The sequence below is a fragment of the Amblyraja radiata genome, chromosome 10 (assembly GCF_010909765.2).
Source record: "Amblyraja radiata isolate CabotCenter1 chromosome 10, sAmbRad1.1.pri, whole genome shotgun sequence".
Taxonomy (NCBI): Eukaryota; Metazoa; Chordata; class Chondrichthyes; order Rajiformes; family Rajidae; genus Amblyraja; species Amblyraja radiata.
In genome coordinates, this window is record NC_045965.1 from 25,386,398 (window position 1) to 25,401,454 (window position 15,057).

The 15,057-nt window shown below is 46.0% G+C and overlaps 1 protein-coding gene across 6 annotated transcripts in view; it reads right to left on the bottom strand.

Moving 5' to 3' along the window:
• The window catches only part of ralgps2 (Ral GEF with PH domain and SH3 binding motif 2), a 266,410-nt gene that overhangs the window by 65,455 nt on the left and 185,898 nt on the right, over positions 1–15,057 (bottom strand). For all 6 annotated transcript variants that reach the window (XM_033028386.1, XM_033028383.1, XM_033028381.1 and 3 more), the window contains 3 exons: positions 14,700–14,767; positions 6,356–6,497; positions 4,654–4,805 (listed from right to left, as the gene is read on the bottom strand). In XM_033028386.1, coding sequence (XP_032884277.1) covers positions 4,654–4,805; positions 6,356–6,497; positions 14,700–14,767 — 362 coding nt within the window. The remainder of the gene's footprint in view (positions 1–4,653; positions 4,806–6,355; positions 6,498–14,699; positions 14,768–15,057) is intronic.

The window sequence follows — 15,057 nt, forward strand, 5'->3', positions numbered from 1 at the left end:
GAACTTGTCATTTGTGCACTCCTTTTGGAACCGTGGCCTCCAGTTTTCCCATTCTTTCTGCAAAAACATAACATTTCAGGCTTCTCAGCATTTTCTTTTTGCCATCAGCCAGTCGATATCACATTGATGTACACTTCCATCCTTCTCACAGTTGCCTAAACCTACAAGCTTTTGTTTATTTGTAATTTTGGAAACCAACCAAGTCATTAAGCAAAGCAGCGGTCCTAGAACTGACTCCAGAGGAATACCACGGCACCTTTCACGCTGAACTGATAAAAACTCTTCACTTCTACTTTCTGTTTTCTGTTACTTACCAAATTTCTTGCAATAATTTAGCATCATTTCAATTTTGATAACCATCCAAATGGCATTTAACAAGATGTTGAGTAGTAGGAAGTCCTTATATTTCACATCAACTGCATTTAATTCATCGACCTACTTCATCCAAAAACCTTCATGTTAGTTTAATTTTGCCAATAACAAATCCACACTGGTTTTCTGCAATCAAGAGTCACTTGTTCACGTGATTAGTAATTCTGCCTTTGATTGATTCTAGAAATTTCCGGCTGAGGCAATACTGATTGATCTTTAATTGCTGGATTTGTTGTTACCAAGCTTTCAGAACAAGGTTGTAACATTTAGGATTTTCCTATCCTAATGCCCCTGTCCCATTTAGGAAACCTGAACGGAAACCTCTGGAGACTTTGCGCCCCACCCAAGGTTTCCGTGCAGTTCCCGGATGTGGCAGGTGGTTGCCGGAGGTTGCAGGTAGTGGAAGCAGGTAGGGAGACTGACAAAAACCTCCGGGAACCGCACGGAAACCTTGGGTGGGGCGCAAAGTCTCCAGAGGTTTCCGTTCAGGTTTCCTAAGTGGGACAGCGGCATTAGGCATCACCCCTGAATCAGCAGATATTTGAAAATATTATTAGCATTAGTTCAGTAGAAGTTAATTCACCACTAACTGCAAATACCTCTGTATGACTGCAAATTGAGGCCTCCGTAGAGGCAACTGTGGAGGCCTCAATAGGCCCGACTATGGGTGGGCATTGGGGATGGGACTGGACTTTGTGCCTTCCCCCATAATGGGAACCATTGTGGGGGGATGTTTTTATGTTAAAGCTATTTATTATTGTTATGTTTGTATTCTTTTTTATGTGCTGCATTGGCAAAAAGAATTTCACTACATCTAGGTGTATGTGACAATCAATCAACCTTTGACCTTTGAAATGCTTTGTAGATGATTTAATGACATCCAACATATTTTCTACATTCATTCAGTACTGGTCGTAAGACTACGTTTATTGCCAACCCATAAATGAGTGTGGCAGTAGCAATGAACTGAAAATCATCCAGGACTTGACTCATGTGGGAACAGAGTGCTCTATTAGTTGAAGAATCTTGCATGGACCTGATCATTGTGCAACTAATTGCATCATGTGAAGAGAAGATGGTCAGCTAAAATGGTTGGGTCAATGACATTCCCTAAAAGGCACTGATATTGGTGGAATGGCATTCAGTCATGGCATTGTACCTTGCAGTTTCTGTGATAAAGACATTCTGGTGTTGTTAGTAATGAGTTCCAGTGGAAATTTTTCCAAGTTAGGCCAGTATATGATCTGGAAGAAACCTTCATGCTCTAGCATTCAAGAATGTTTGATGATCTTGTCCTTTAATGCAAGGCTGATAAATCCTCTGGGCCTGATGGTCTGCATCCCAGGGTACTTAAGTGACTAGAAATCGTGGACGCATTGGTGATAATTTTCTAATGTTCTATAGATTCAGGATTAGTTCCTGTGGATTGAAGGGTAGCTAACATTATCCCATTTATTAAGAAAGGCGGGAGAGAGAAAACAGGGAATTATAGACCAGTTAGTCTAACATCGGTGGTGGGGAAGATGCTGGAGTCAATCATAAAAGATGAAATAGCGGCACATTTGAATAGCAGTAACAGGATCGGTCCGAGTCAGCATGGATTTACGAAGGGGAAATCATGCTTGACTACTCTTCTGGAATTTTTTGAGGATGTAACTAGGAAAATGGACAACGGACTTTCAGAAAGCATTTGATAAGGTCCCACATAGGAGATTAGTGAGCAAAATTAGGCCACATGGTATTGGGGGTAGAGTGCTGACATGGATAGAAAATTGGTTGGCAGACAGGAAGCAAATAATAGGGATTAACGGGTCCCTTTTAGAATGGCAGGCAGTGACTAGTGGGGTACCGCAAGGCTCGGTGCTGGGACCAAAGCTATTTACAATATATATTAATGATTTAGATGAAGGTATTACAAGTAACATTAGAAAATTTGCAGATTACACAAGCTGGGCGGCAATGTGAACTGTGAGGAGGATGCTATGAGAATACAGGGACACATGGACAGGTTGGGTGAGTGGGCAGATGCAGTTTAATGTGGATAAATATGAGGTTATCCACTTTGGTAGCAAAAACAGGAAGGCAGATTATTATCTAAATGGTGTCAAATTGGGAAAAGGGGAAGTACAACGGGATTCGCTTTCTTCACTGCCTGTTGTACATGCATGCTTACTTTCATCGACTGATCAACAAGGATGCCCAATCCTTATTGATCAGTCGATGAAAGTAAACATGCATGTACAACAGGCAGTGAAGAAAGCGAATGGTATGTTGGCCTTTATAACAGGGGAGTTGAGTATAAGAGCAAAGAGGTCCTTCTGCAGTTGTACAGGGCCCTAGCGAGACCACACCTGGAGTATTGTGTGCAGTTTTGGTCTACAAATTTGAGGAAGGACATTCTTGCTATTGAGGGAGTGCAGCATAGGTTCACAAGGTTAATTCCCAGGATGGCAGGACTGTCATAAGCTGAGAGAATGGAGCGGCTGTCTTGTATATTCTGGAATTTAGAAGGATGAGAGGATATTTTATTGCAACATATAAGATTATTAAGGGTTTGGACACGCTAGAGGCAGGAAACATGTTCCTGATGTTGGGGGAGTCCAGAACCAGGGGCCACAGTTTAAGAATAAGGAGTAAGCCATTTAGAATGGAGATGAGGAAACACTTTTTCACAGAGAGTTGTGAGTCTGTGGAATTCTCTGGCTCAGAGGGTGGTGGAGGCCGGTTCTCTGGATACTTTCAAGAGAGAGCTAGATAGGGCTCTTAAAGATAGCGGAGTCAGGGGATATGGCGAGAAGGCAGGAACAGGGTACTGATTGTGGAAGATCAGCCATGATCACATTGAATGGCGGTGCTGATTCGAAGGGCCGAATGGCCTACTCCTGCACCTATTGTCTATTGAATATCAGAGAAGTTACAGGTTTGGAAGGTGGGCAAGTGGGATGAGGTAATATTAATGGAATTTAAAGCAGTTAAGTGCAAGTAGTTGAATTTTGGAAAATCAAACCAGGGCAGGACTTACTCAGTGAATGGCAGGGTCCTGGCGTGTTGTCGAGCAGTGATCTAGGAGTGCACCTACATAGTTCCTTGAAACTGACATCACAGGTAGATAGGTCAAGAAGGCTCTACACATTGGCTTTCATCAGTCAGCTATTGAGTAAAGGGACAGGTGTTACATCTCCCACGGTTGCAGGGGAATGTACTGGGGGTGGCTTGTATGGGAAAGGATGAGTGAACCAAGGAGTTACGGTGGGAGGGGTCTCTACGGAAGGCAGAAAGGGGTAGGAATGGGAAGATGTTAATGGTGGTGGGATCACATACGAGGTGACGGAATTGTCGGAGAATGATGTGTTGGATGTGGAGGCTGGTGAGGTGAAAGGTGGGGACCAAGGCAAATCTATCCTTGCTCCATCAAAGGGGAGGGGGAGCGAGAGCAGAACTACGGGGCACAGAGGAGTCACATGTGAAGGATTCATCTGTCCCTATATCATATTTCTCTTGGGTAGCTTATAACCTAATTGTATGAACATTCAATTCTCCAATTTTATAGGTAAGTACACCTCCCCCCCCCCCTTTCTTCCCCTCCCTCTCTCCCCTGTGCCCCACCTAGACTCGCACCTATTTCTCCGCTCCACCTGCCTTTCCACCTACATTACTTCCTGAAGCTTCACAATTCGCAACTCTTTAATCCTTTTGTTTCCACCTTCTGTCGTTTCAACTCTGACCTTTGTCCAACTATCTGCTCATCAAACCCCCCACCCTCACCTGTATCTACTTATGAATTGCCAGGGTTTATCCTACCCCCCCTCTCTTCTAGCCCGTCTGCCCCCTTACTCACAATCACAATCAGTCTAAAGGGTTCTGACCCAAAATAGCACCTATCAATGTTTTCCAGAGATGCTGCTTGATCTGCTGAGTTACTCCAGCACTTAGTGTCTTTTTTTGTAAACCAACATCTAGATTTCCCTATTTCTACTTTGGACTTTCTAGCAGTATTTTCTATTTTATTTTAGATTTTCAGCATCAGCAATTTCTTTTGATTTTTAAGTCATCTGTTTATTGACGAGTAGTTACTGATAGCAATATCAGCAACAACTACAATAATTTTGCTTATGGTTGAGTGTCGAACAGTGAGGTATCAATTGGTGAGATGAAATTTACACTGATATTTGTAAGGACATTTGTGAACCAGATAGACCTATAAGCCATAAATATATCAAATATACTGTAGTTTTGATTCCAACTATCTTGAAACTAAAGGTCAGGGATGGATTCACACACCTAGTGATATTCCACTGGAAATGGTGGAGCTTTCTGCCTGGACTCTTGAAGGAGTGTAGTTTTCCATTACGCTATCATCCAGCAAGTGCCGAGGTCTTCCATTGGGAAATGTAGCACTCTTAAACTCAGGTGTATTCATCTTGTGTATAAAACTGTGGGAAAAAAACATGAACACAAATTTTTGTAATTTATATTCTAAATATACTGCACCTGTTAACATTCATGCTTAAATTCAAAATGGATTTTATTTACTTTTCCCCCTGACGAAATTTAATGTCTCTAATAATCTCAATTGATTTTTATGATCAATGTATAAAAAATAAACATGCACGTCAATAAATTATTTGGGAGTCCATAAATATGTCACAATTTCTAATCTATTGGCTCATGATCATTATACATGACTCCATCAGTATTTATACTCCAACCAATGGTTTGAATGATTTTAGCAAATTATTTTTAGCTACAATGAACAATATATGGGAACTTCTGAGACAATAAAAATGATCAGAATTTAAATCAATTATTCGTGAGCATATTCATGTTGTAGGGAAGATTATTTTATCGTAAGTGGTTCCTACTTTTAGAAAGCCTGTAATTATAACTGATGATTTTAAGTCTAGGTAATTAGTATTGGTCCAGGTAAATGAATTCAGTTATTTGAGTTGGAGATTATGTATAGTGGAGTTCAAAAAGTGAAGATGAAGAAGCTAAATCTGGAGATGGTATGTTATATTATTTTATTGGTGATAACTATGATAATATGGCAGAAGAAGAGAACAATTCTTTGGATGAAATGGAAAAAAATACTGGACAGGAGGTTCTGGTGTTAAATTTGAACAACCTCTCAGATTGGTTAGCCAAAGGATTAGGAACATGTTGAACCATATGGGATGCTCAGGAATAATAATACAGTTTTGCTGAGAATAAGATGTGACGGACTCTGACTTTCTTTGGAGAAGGTGGCTGACGATGAGAGAAATAAAGCCATGTTAGTTATTCCTATTCTTAATGGCCCTATTGCAGAATAGTGGGTGCATTAATTCATACAGATGGAAGTACTCTATCTAACTTATTATTCATCTACTTTTTCTTTCACTCTGCTTAACTATTCCCAACTAATTGAATGTAATTGATGCATTTTAAAACTACTTTCAAGAACTGAAATTTCCCAAGTGATGCAAGTTTACTGCTTTCATGTCCTTTGCATAATCTGCATAAATCAGAGGTAAAGTAGGCTGATTGGAAATTAATAGTACAGACATGGCGAAAAGATAATCAGGCCAAAAGACGTTATAATCTGCCTTGGGTCTTCAAAGATTACAGGAACAATACACCTGGCTCTCTCGCATCACCTGGGTGATGAACAAACACCATCACTCTGGAGCTTTTAGAGTAACACCCAACAATAAAATAATGTTCCATGATGCAATATCTTTTTAATGCCAAGGAATAGAACAATTATCTCTATTTACTTCTGAAGACCGAAAACTACTTAAAAAAAGCAAAGGCGCCTCAGAGTTGGGAAATCAATCAGAAACAATGTGAAATATATGACATAAGATAATCTACCTAAAATGTATCCCCCCCCCCCCCCCCCCCCCATAGCTTCTGGTAAATAGAAAAATATTGCATTTTCTACCACCTCTCTGAAAAATTAATGGCTGATCCAAAAGTAATAATAGATGAACAAATTACTGACTTGTATCCAAGACTATGGGACTTCCTGTGTCCATGTGGAAGCAGGTGCCTAGAAGAAGGAGGAGTTGGCGGTGGATTCATTACAGCTGCCTCAGCTGCCATGCTTCGCCGGCTGCTCTGTGGAGATGGTGCTATATCTGGTCCTGCAATTAAAAAAAATGTTAAGTTACACAACTGTCTAGTTATGTGTATCCCTTTATAGGACGTGTGTTATAGCATACATAATGGTGAAAAATGAGAAGCAATTGGAAATACTCCCATGCAAATCTATCTTATTCAGTTATTATAACCATATAACAATTACAGCACGGAAACAGGCCATCTCGGCCCTACAAGTCCGTGCCGAACACCTTTTTTCCCTTAGTCCCACCTGCCTGCACTCATACCATAACCCTCCATTCCCTTCTCATCCATATGCCTATCCAATTTATTTTTAAATGATACCAACGAACCTGCCGCCACCACTTCCACTGGAAGCTCATTCCACACCGCTACCACTCTCTGAGTAAAGAAGTTCCCCCTCATGTTACCCCTAAACTTCTGTCCCTTAATTCTGAAGTCATGTCCTCTTGTTTGATAATTCTGAAGTCATGTCCTTATTGTTGTTGCACTTCAGTGTTGTCACTGCACGACTTCAGGTTGCACTACAATCTTTGCACCATTGTGCTGCTTTGATGTTGTATTTATTGTTTATCATTACTATGTATATCCATCCTTGGAGAATCGTAGTTTGAAGGAAGACGTGATAGAAGTTTTCAAAATTATGGAAGGCATAGATAGGGGAGAGTGAAAATCTTTTTCTCATGGTGAAAATGTCTAGATTAGAGGGCACAACTTTAAGGTCAGTGGATGAAAGTTTAAAAGAGATGTGCAGGGCAAGTCTATACTATTACTAAAACTCTCATCTTGTCCCCTCACCCCCCTCTCCCACACCCCCCTCCCTCCCCCACACCCTCTCCCGCACTCCCCCCCAGCACCCACACCCCTCCCCTCTCCCACATACACCCCCTCCCCAACTCCCACAACCCACGCACCCCCAATGCCACACCCCCCCTCTCCCACACACACCCCCTCCCCCACACAAACCCCCTCCCTCCCCCACCCACCCTCCCCCCACTCCCCCTCCCCCCACAACCCCCTCCCCCAAACTTCCCCTCCTCCACAAAACCCCCTACCACCCACAACCCCCCCCTTCCCCACACCCCCCCCTCCACCCCCCCCCCTACCACCCCCTCCTCCCCCAGGAGCCCCCAACAGGCCCCGCCTGAAGCCGTCCCCCTCCCCTCGGCTACAGAACGCTCCCGCCGTTGTGTTGGGGGAACAGGTGAGTGCTGGAATATTGCATTGGGGAATGGGTTGCGTTGGGGGACCAGGCCTCCCGTGTGACTGGAACACAACGAGTCCCACTTAGTCTAGTTCTTTATAAAAAATAGAGCAATGTGTACCTGGAATACGCTGCTAGATGGTGAAAGCAGATACGAAAAATAGTTTTAAAGAATTTTTAAAGAATAGGCACATGAATATGCATGGATGGAAAGATATGGACCACTTGCACGCAGAGGTTATTCGTTTAATTTTTCATTATGTTCAGAAGAGCCTGATTCTGTGCTGTACTGTTCAGTTCTAACAAAGTCTTTGTAAATATTAACAGTAATGGACGAAGAAAAACTTAGAAAGAATAGAACATTTTACACAACAGAGATAAGGGCAATCATAAAAATATAATTGAAAATTGAATTAATTGTTGGTAAATATATCTTTTTACAATATATTTTTACAATAAGCATTTGAAAAATAAAATAGAAAATGGGGAAATTGCATGAATTAAGATTAAAATCAAATGTACCATTTAGAATCACAAACAGGTCCAGCTTTCACATGCCAACTAAGTGCTCTATCTACACTAGTCCCACCTGGCTAAACCTTTCCTATCCATGTACCTGTCCAAATGTCTTTTAAATGCCTCACTACCTCCTCCGGCGGTTCATTTCATATATCCACCACTCTGTATGAAAAGGTTGCCCCTCAGATTCCTATTAAATCTTTCCTCTCTCACCTTGAACCAAGTCCTCGAGTTCTTGATTGATTCCCCTCCTCTGAGTAAAAGATTATGTGCATTTACCCTTTCTATTCCCTCAATCTTATACTCCTCTATAACATCACATCTCATCCTCCTATCCACCAAGGAATACAGTCCTGGCCTGCCAAACCTCTCGAAGGTAGACACAAAATGCTGGAGAAACTCGCTGGGATAGGCAGCATCTCTGGAGAGAAGGAATGGGTGACGTTTCAGGCTGAGTCTCTTCTTCAGACTGATCTTTTTAACACCAAATCTCTCCCTATAGCTCAGGCCCTCAAGTCCTGGCAACATATATTTTCTCTGCATTCTTTCCAGCTTAACAACATATTTCCTATAACAGGGTGACCAAAATTGAACACAATACTCCAACAGTTGCCTCACCAGTGCCTTGTACAGCTGTAACATAATATCCCAACTTCTATACCAAAGAAGGCCAATGTGCTGAAATTTGCTAAGGTTCTGCGATGGTTAGACTTCCAAAAATGCATATCTCACGTTTATCTGCATTAAACTCCATGAACCATTCCTCTGCCCACTTGCCCAGCTGATCGAGATCCTGCTGCAACCTTTGATAACCATCTTTGCAATATACAATACCATCCACTTCAGTGTCATCTGCAAGGAGTATTGGTCAAAGAGAGGTAGAAGATCTAGAGAGGGCAGAAGGCCATTCTGAAGGAGGGTCTCGACCCGAAACGCCACCCATTCCTTCTCTCCAGAGATGCTGCCTGTCCCACTGAGTTACTCCAGCTTTTTGTGTCTATCATTGATCAGAAGAGAATTGGTCATAGCACCTAAACTGCACCTGGTTAGTTGGTTTGCTGCAAGAGGCCATGTGACTCTCAATTTGAAACTAAGACGTAGTCAAAGGTATCTATCTATCTATCTACTTTTAACACTCTGTGTGTGTGTGGGTGTACGGCGTTTTGCATTTGATTCGTTACTCCGCGCAAACCAGACGCAAAACCGCCGACATTTTTACCATTTTGCCAGCGATTTTACTTTTACATTCGCACATCCACTAATTGGTCAATTATTTCCCCAGATTTCCTCAACCCCCCACTTCACCTCTCTCCCCCATCCTCTCCTTCCTCTCCCCCTCCTCTCCCCCCCTTCACCCTCACTCGCCCTCTCCCCCCAGACAGAGCAGAACGCCGGCTGTTGCCAGAACCGCTACAATAGGCACAATGGTCCTTCGTATAGTGAACCCTGCTGCTGCTCACAGTCTCTGATGGGGCTGCTTTCACAGACTTAACCGTCACAATGCCCACATGCCGACCAATCCAGGCCCACCTGCCTCCAAGTACGCTCACGCCACGCCTCCCGCTGCTGGACTCCAGCACGCCTGCCTGCCCGCTCACTCCAACCCCCCCCCACTTCACTTCTCTCCCCCATCCTCTTCTTCCTCTCCCCCCCTTCACCCCCACTTCACCCCCACTAGCCCTCTCCCCCCCAGACAGAGCAGAACGCTGGCTGTTGCCAGAACCGCTACAATTGGCGTAATGGTCCTTCCTATAGTGAACCCTGCTGCTGCTCACAGTCTCGCTGATGGGGCCACTTTCATAGACATAACCATGAGCGGCCTCCGCGTTTAACCAGGGCTCTGGGAACTCGGCATCTGATGGGGATGAGGAGACTTCCAGAGGGAAGGCAGGGACAACTTAGAATCCAGCAGCAGAGTGGCTCCGTTAATGGATTCATTCCACAGCGAGTTCAATTCGGTAATAACCCCCCCTCTCCCCCCCTTCATCCTTTGGCTCCTCCCATCCATACCCCCCTCTCACCCCTCCCCCACTCCCCTCCCCCCACCTCTCCCCCTCCCTTCCCCCCACCTCTCCCCACCTCTCCCCCTCCCTTCCCCCACCTCTCCCCCTCCCTTCCCCCCACCTCTCCCCCTCCCTTCCCACCCTCCCTCTCCTCCCCTCCGCCCCCCTCTCAGAGCCCCTCTCTCTTTCTCTGCCCCTTCTCTTTCTGCCCTCACTCTCTACCCACCCCCCCCCCCCTCTCTAGAAGCGCCTGCGAGTTGAGGGCTACGCATCAGTAGATAGGGGCGTTATGGGGTAAATGGAGCAAATTAATAATATTCATATAATATCAAGGGGATAGTTAGCGTGTGTGCGGGGGGGGGGGGGGGGGGTAGTTAGTGTGTGTGACGCCGCATGCTGCCCCCTTCCCCGCAACCGCACGTTGGGGGAACAGACCCAACGGATCTGCACTTGGTCTAGTATACTTTTAAAACTTTGTGTGTGTGTGTGTGTGTGTGTGTGTGTGCGTGTGTGTGTGTGTGTGTGTGTGTGTGTGTGTGTGTGTGTGGTGTACGGCATTTTGCCTTTGCAACATATCTTCTCGAAAACCAGACGAAAAACGCGGAGATTTTTACAATTTCGGTAGGGATTTATCTTATGAGTTCATAAATCCACTCCTTGATCAATTATTTCCCCAGATTTTGAATAAAATTGATCCCAAAACTCACTTTAAAAAATATATAATCGCCGCTGGAGCTGCTGACGTCACAATGCCCACATTGCCACCAATCGAGGCCCACCTGCCTCCAGGCCCCGTCCCCGTCCCCGTCCCCCCGCCGCTATTGACGAAAGCCCCGCGCCTAGCCCAAGTACGCTCGCGCCACGCATCCCGCAGCTGGACTCCCACGCCCGCCCGCTCCAACCCGCCCCCCCCCCCCCCTTCTCAAAATGCTCTGCAGATCGGGAGGTCACCAGAGGTCACAGCAGGTTACAGCCGGTCACCGGAAGCCACCGGCTTGTTTCTGCATTCTGAATGGCTCAATTCTTCCTTTGATCGCAAGGACACGGGGAATCGTCACGCGAGAGCTGCCGAGGCTCATTGCCCGTTTGCTGTAGGCCCCGTCCGAGCCGTCCGCTCACCGAGTTCAGGTCCGCCCTCTCCCTCTCTCTCCCCCATCCACTCCCCATCCTCCTTCCCTCTCCCCCTTCCTCTCCCCCCTTCACCCCACTCACACTCTTCCCCGCCTCACCCTTCCTCCCCCACAGCCCCCTCATCTCCCACCCCTTCCCCATTCTCTCTCCACACTCCCTTTCCCCCTCTCTCCCCCCCTCTCCCCCTCCCCCTCACTTCCCCCCACCTCTCCCCCTCCCTTCCCTCCATCTCTCTTACTCCCTTCCCACCCTCCCTCACCTCCTCCCCACCACCCCCCTCTCCCTCTGTCACTCGCCCTTCTCTCTGTCTCTGCCCCTCTCTCTCTGTCTCTGCCCCTTCTCTCTCTGCCCTCACTCTCTACCCCCCCCCCCTCTCTAGAAGCGCCTGCGAGTTGGGGGCTATGCGTCAGTAGATAGGGCCCGTTATGGGGTAAAAGGAGCAAATTAATAATATTAATATATCAAGGGGGTAGCTAGCGTGTGCGGGGGGGGGGGGGGGGGGTGTAGTTAGTGTGTGTGACGTCGCATGTAGCCCCCCCCCCTCCCCGCAACCGCACGTTGGGGGAACAGACCCAACGGGTCTGCACTTGGTCTAGTACATAATTAAAGCTCTGATCTTGTTATCTTCCGGTTGCACGGTCATTCTATTTGCGCAAAAATGTTAGGCGATAGCGCTATGATTTTTCGCCAGCTTACTCACCGTTCTCCTGCACTGCGATTGCACCAAGTTCCGGTGGTCTAATGTAAATTTTAGCGAGGTTTAAAAATCTTAAAAACCACGCACTCGATCTCCTTTTCTGCCATTCAGCGCCGTGTGGATTGGTCCTTTCTTCTGTCAGTCCGCGGGATGGTCCAGAGGGGAAGGGGCTGGAGCGGTGGATGGCCGGCAGAGGTTTCCAACCGGACACAATTTTCGGAGAGGGCCAGAAATGGTCCGGCCCTGCACGGGAAATGTCGCCAAACGGAAAGCGGAGAATCTGATCTCAACGGAGAACGACCAGCAACCAGCGGTCCAGCGACTGCTGTGAGTCCGCTCCAACCCCTTCCCCTCTGGTCCCCCTCCCTGGCTCCTGCCCCCCTCCCCCGTGATACCTCCCACAACCCCCCCCCCCACGCACACCCCCCCGCCCACACCCCCTTCCCCCACACCCTCCTCCCCCACACACACCACCCCTCCTCCCCCACACCCCCCACCTCCCCAACACACCGCCCCTCCCTCCCCCCCCACACCCCCCTCCGCCCAACGGGTCCCACTTAGTCAGGGCCGGATTTACGTATAAGCTTCACAAGCTTAAGCTTAGGGCCTTGAGATCGAGGGGGGCCTCACAGAGGGGGGCAGTCAGTACTTCCCGGAGTCAATTAAAGGATTCGACCTTTGAGTCGGCGTCGGCATCGGCGCTTCCTGGAGCCAATCAATCCTTCGCACGTGGGGCAAAAATCTCACTCTCTCCTTACACCCCTTGAAGCTGCTGATCCCATTGTCTCTGTCACCTCTCCCTCTCCTTTTCCCTACCCTCAGTTGATCTCTCCCTCACCTCTCCCCTTTCGCACTCTCCCACTAAAGAATTGACGGAGTGGGGGATGGGAGGAGAAGAAATTTTATTTAAATAACATTTCTTCTCCTCCCATCCCCCACTCCGTCAATTCTCATAGCTTGTGTATTGGCAGCAGAGATCACATTGTGTATTGGCAGCAGAGATCACATTTAGGGGGCGCCATCCTGTGGTATGGCTGTCCAGCCTGCAGCTATTCGTTTTTCACTCTTTTAAAAAAAAATTATTGAGTTTTAGTGTTTTGTTTTTGGAGTTCTAGACTTTTTTTATGTGGGGGAAGGGGGAAACTACCTTTCAGGGTCCCTATCTGGTCGGAGAGGCAGCTTTTCTCCGGGCTGCACTTTCGACCCATCCTCGCGGCCTACCAGCGGGCCTGGAGCGGCGTTTCCTGAGGGGACCGCCCAGTACCTCGGCTTCGGCGGCGGCACAGCGCTGGAGCGCTATTGCGGAGCGGGCGATGCTTTGCCCGGGTCGCCGCGTTGGAACCGTATGCTGAGACCGCCGATAAAAACATCACGGAGCTGCGGGACTGTGGAGCGGCCAGCTGCGGGCGGCGGCGCTGAACTTAAACATCAGGAGTCTGGGATCTCTCGATGAGATCGCCAGTAGTGGAGCTCCAACCGGTGCGGCCTTGTTGGCTTCGGAAGCCGGGGTCTCCGGTAAGGGAAGCGGCCGTTCCAGGTGTCCCATGCCGCTGAGAGGACTCTCCCGACGCCGGAGTACAATCATCCGGCGAGAACGGCCTGGAACATCGGGCCTCCTTAAAGGCCCGACTATGGGTGGACATGGGATGGGGACTGGACACTGTGCCTTCCCTCATAATGGGAGCCATTGTGGGGGATGTTTTTATGTTTAAATTTCTTTATTATTGTTATGTATGTATTCTTTCTTTATGTGTTGCATTGGCAAGAAGCATTTCACTACACCTAGGTGTATGTGACCAATAAAATAACCTGTGAACCTTTATTGTGATGTCGTTTTCAGTTTTCGGAATCTTCACGTCAGGTGTAAATGAGATCCCATTGTGATTGGACAACTGTGAGATGCCATTGTGACATCATCTTTGGAAACTGCTAGAAAAGTCTCACTCTCACAGGCAGTTATTATTTGCAAAGTTAGCTTTTTTTTAAACTTTAAATATCAATAACTTGTGAAATATAACATCAAATGTGAAGAAACTTGATACTAACGACGACGGGAAAAAGTTGTGTAAGATTCTGCAAAAATGTTCGCGCTATTGTGTACTGTTTTGGCGTAGTTCCTTGATCTCACAGACAGACAGGCAGCCAAATAAGACGAAACTTTTATTATAATAAAGATATATTAAAAAATTAGCCACAAATTTTGCTGTAGAATAACTGCCCATTCAAAGAAAACGGGCAATTAAATGTAATATTTCCCATTGCATTTGCACAAACATAAGCGTAACTTTAATATCAACTTCTGCATTTCTAAGAACTAATCATACTTGGATCTGAAAAGATATCTCATCATCAAGAATATAAAAATTCTATATATAGTCTTACAAATAATAATCAAACATAAAATGTTACAAGACCCACACCTTCAATAAGGCAGGTTCCCTGTGTGTAGAGATAGTTAATTAATTCTCACTTCTTCTGGTTGCTGAGAGGAGCTAATATATTAACTGTTTTCCCTGACTGCTGAAAAAGCCGCAGATGGCATAAGTGCAAATGAAAGGCAACTTCACAGCACAGTTTCAAAAATAATTATATACTTGCACACAGTATAGAATATAGCAGCATCACAGGAAACCAGGAACATTATCGTGGACAAGGACAACAATTCACTTACCTGCAAGATCTTCTCTTGAGGCAATGGATTGCGGTGTACTGGTACCAGGCTCAATTCTTAACGACAATCTGTTGGAGAAAGGTGTGATGAGTAATATTGTGGGAAGAAACTTAAAGCAAAGGTATGAAGATGTTGCATTTACTTATAATGTAGTAATAAATTGTGTGACAAAATTGGGAGAACTTTCTACTCTTTAGTTAGCACCTTCCAAACCCATAATTTATACCATAATTTAGAGTAGTACAAGGGCACCAAAAGCATGGGAATACCTAGATGTTGCCCTCCAAGCTACACACCATCCTGACGTGGAAGTAAATCACTGTTACTTCGCCTCCAGATTGCATTCAGATCCTGGAAC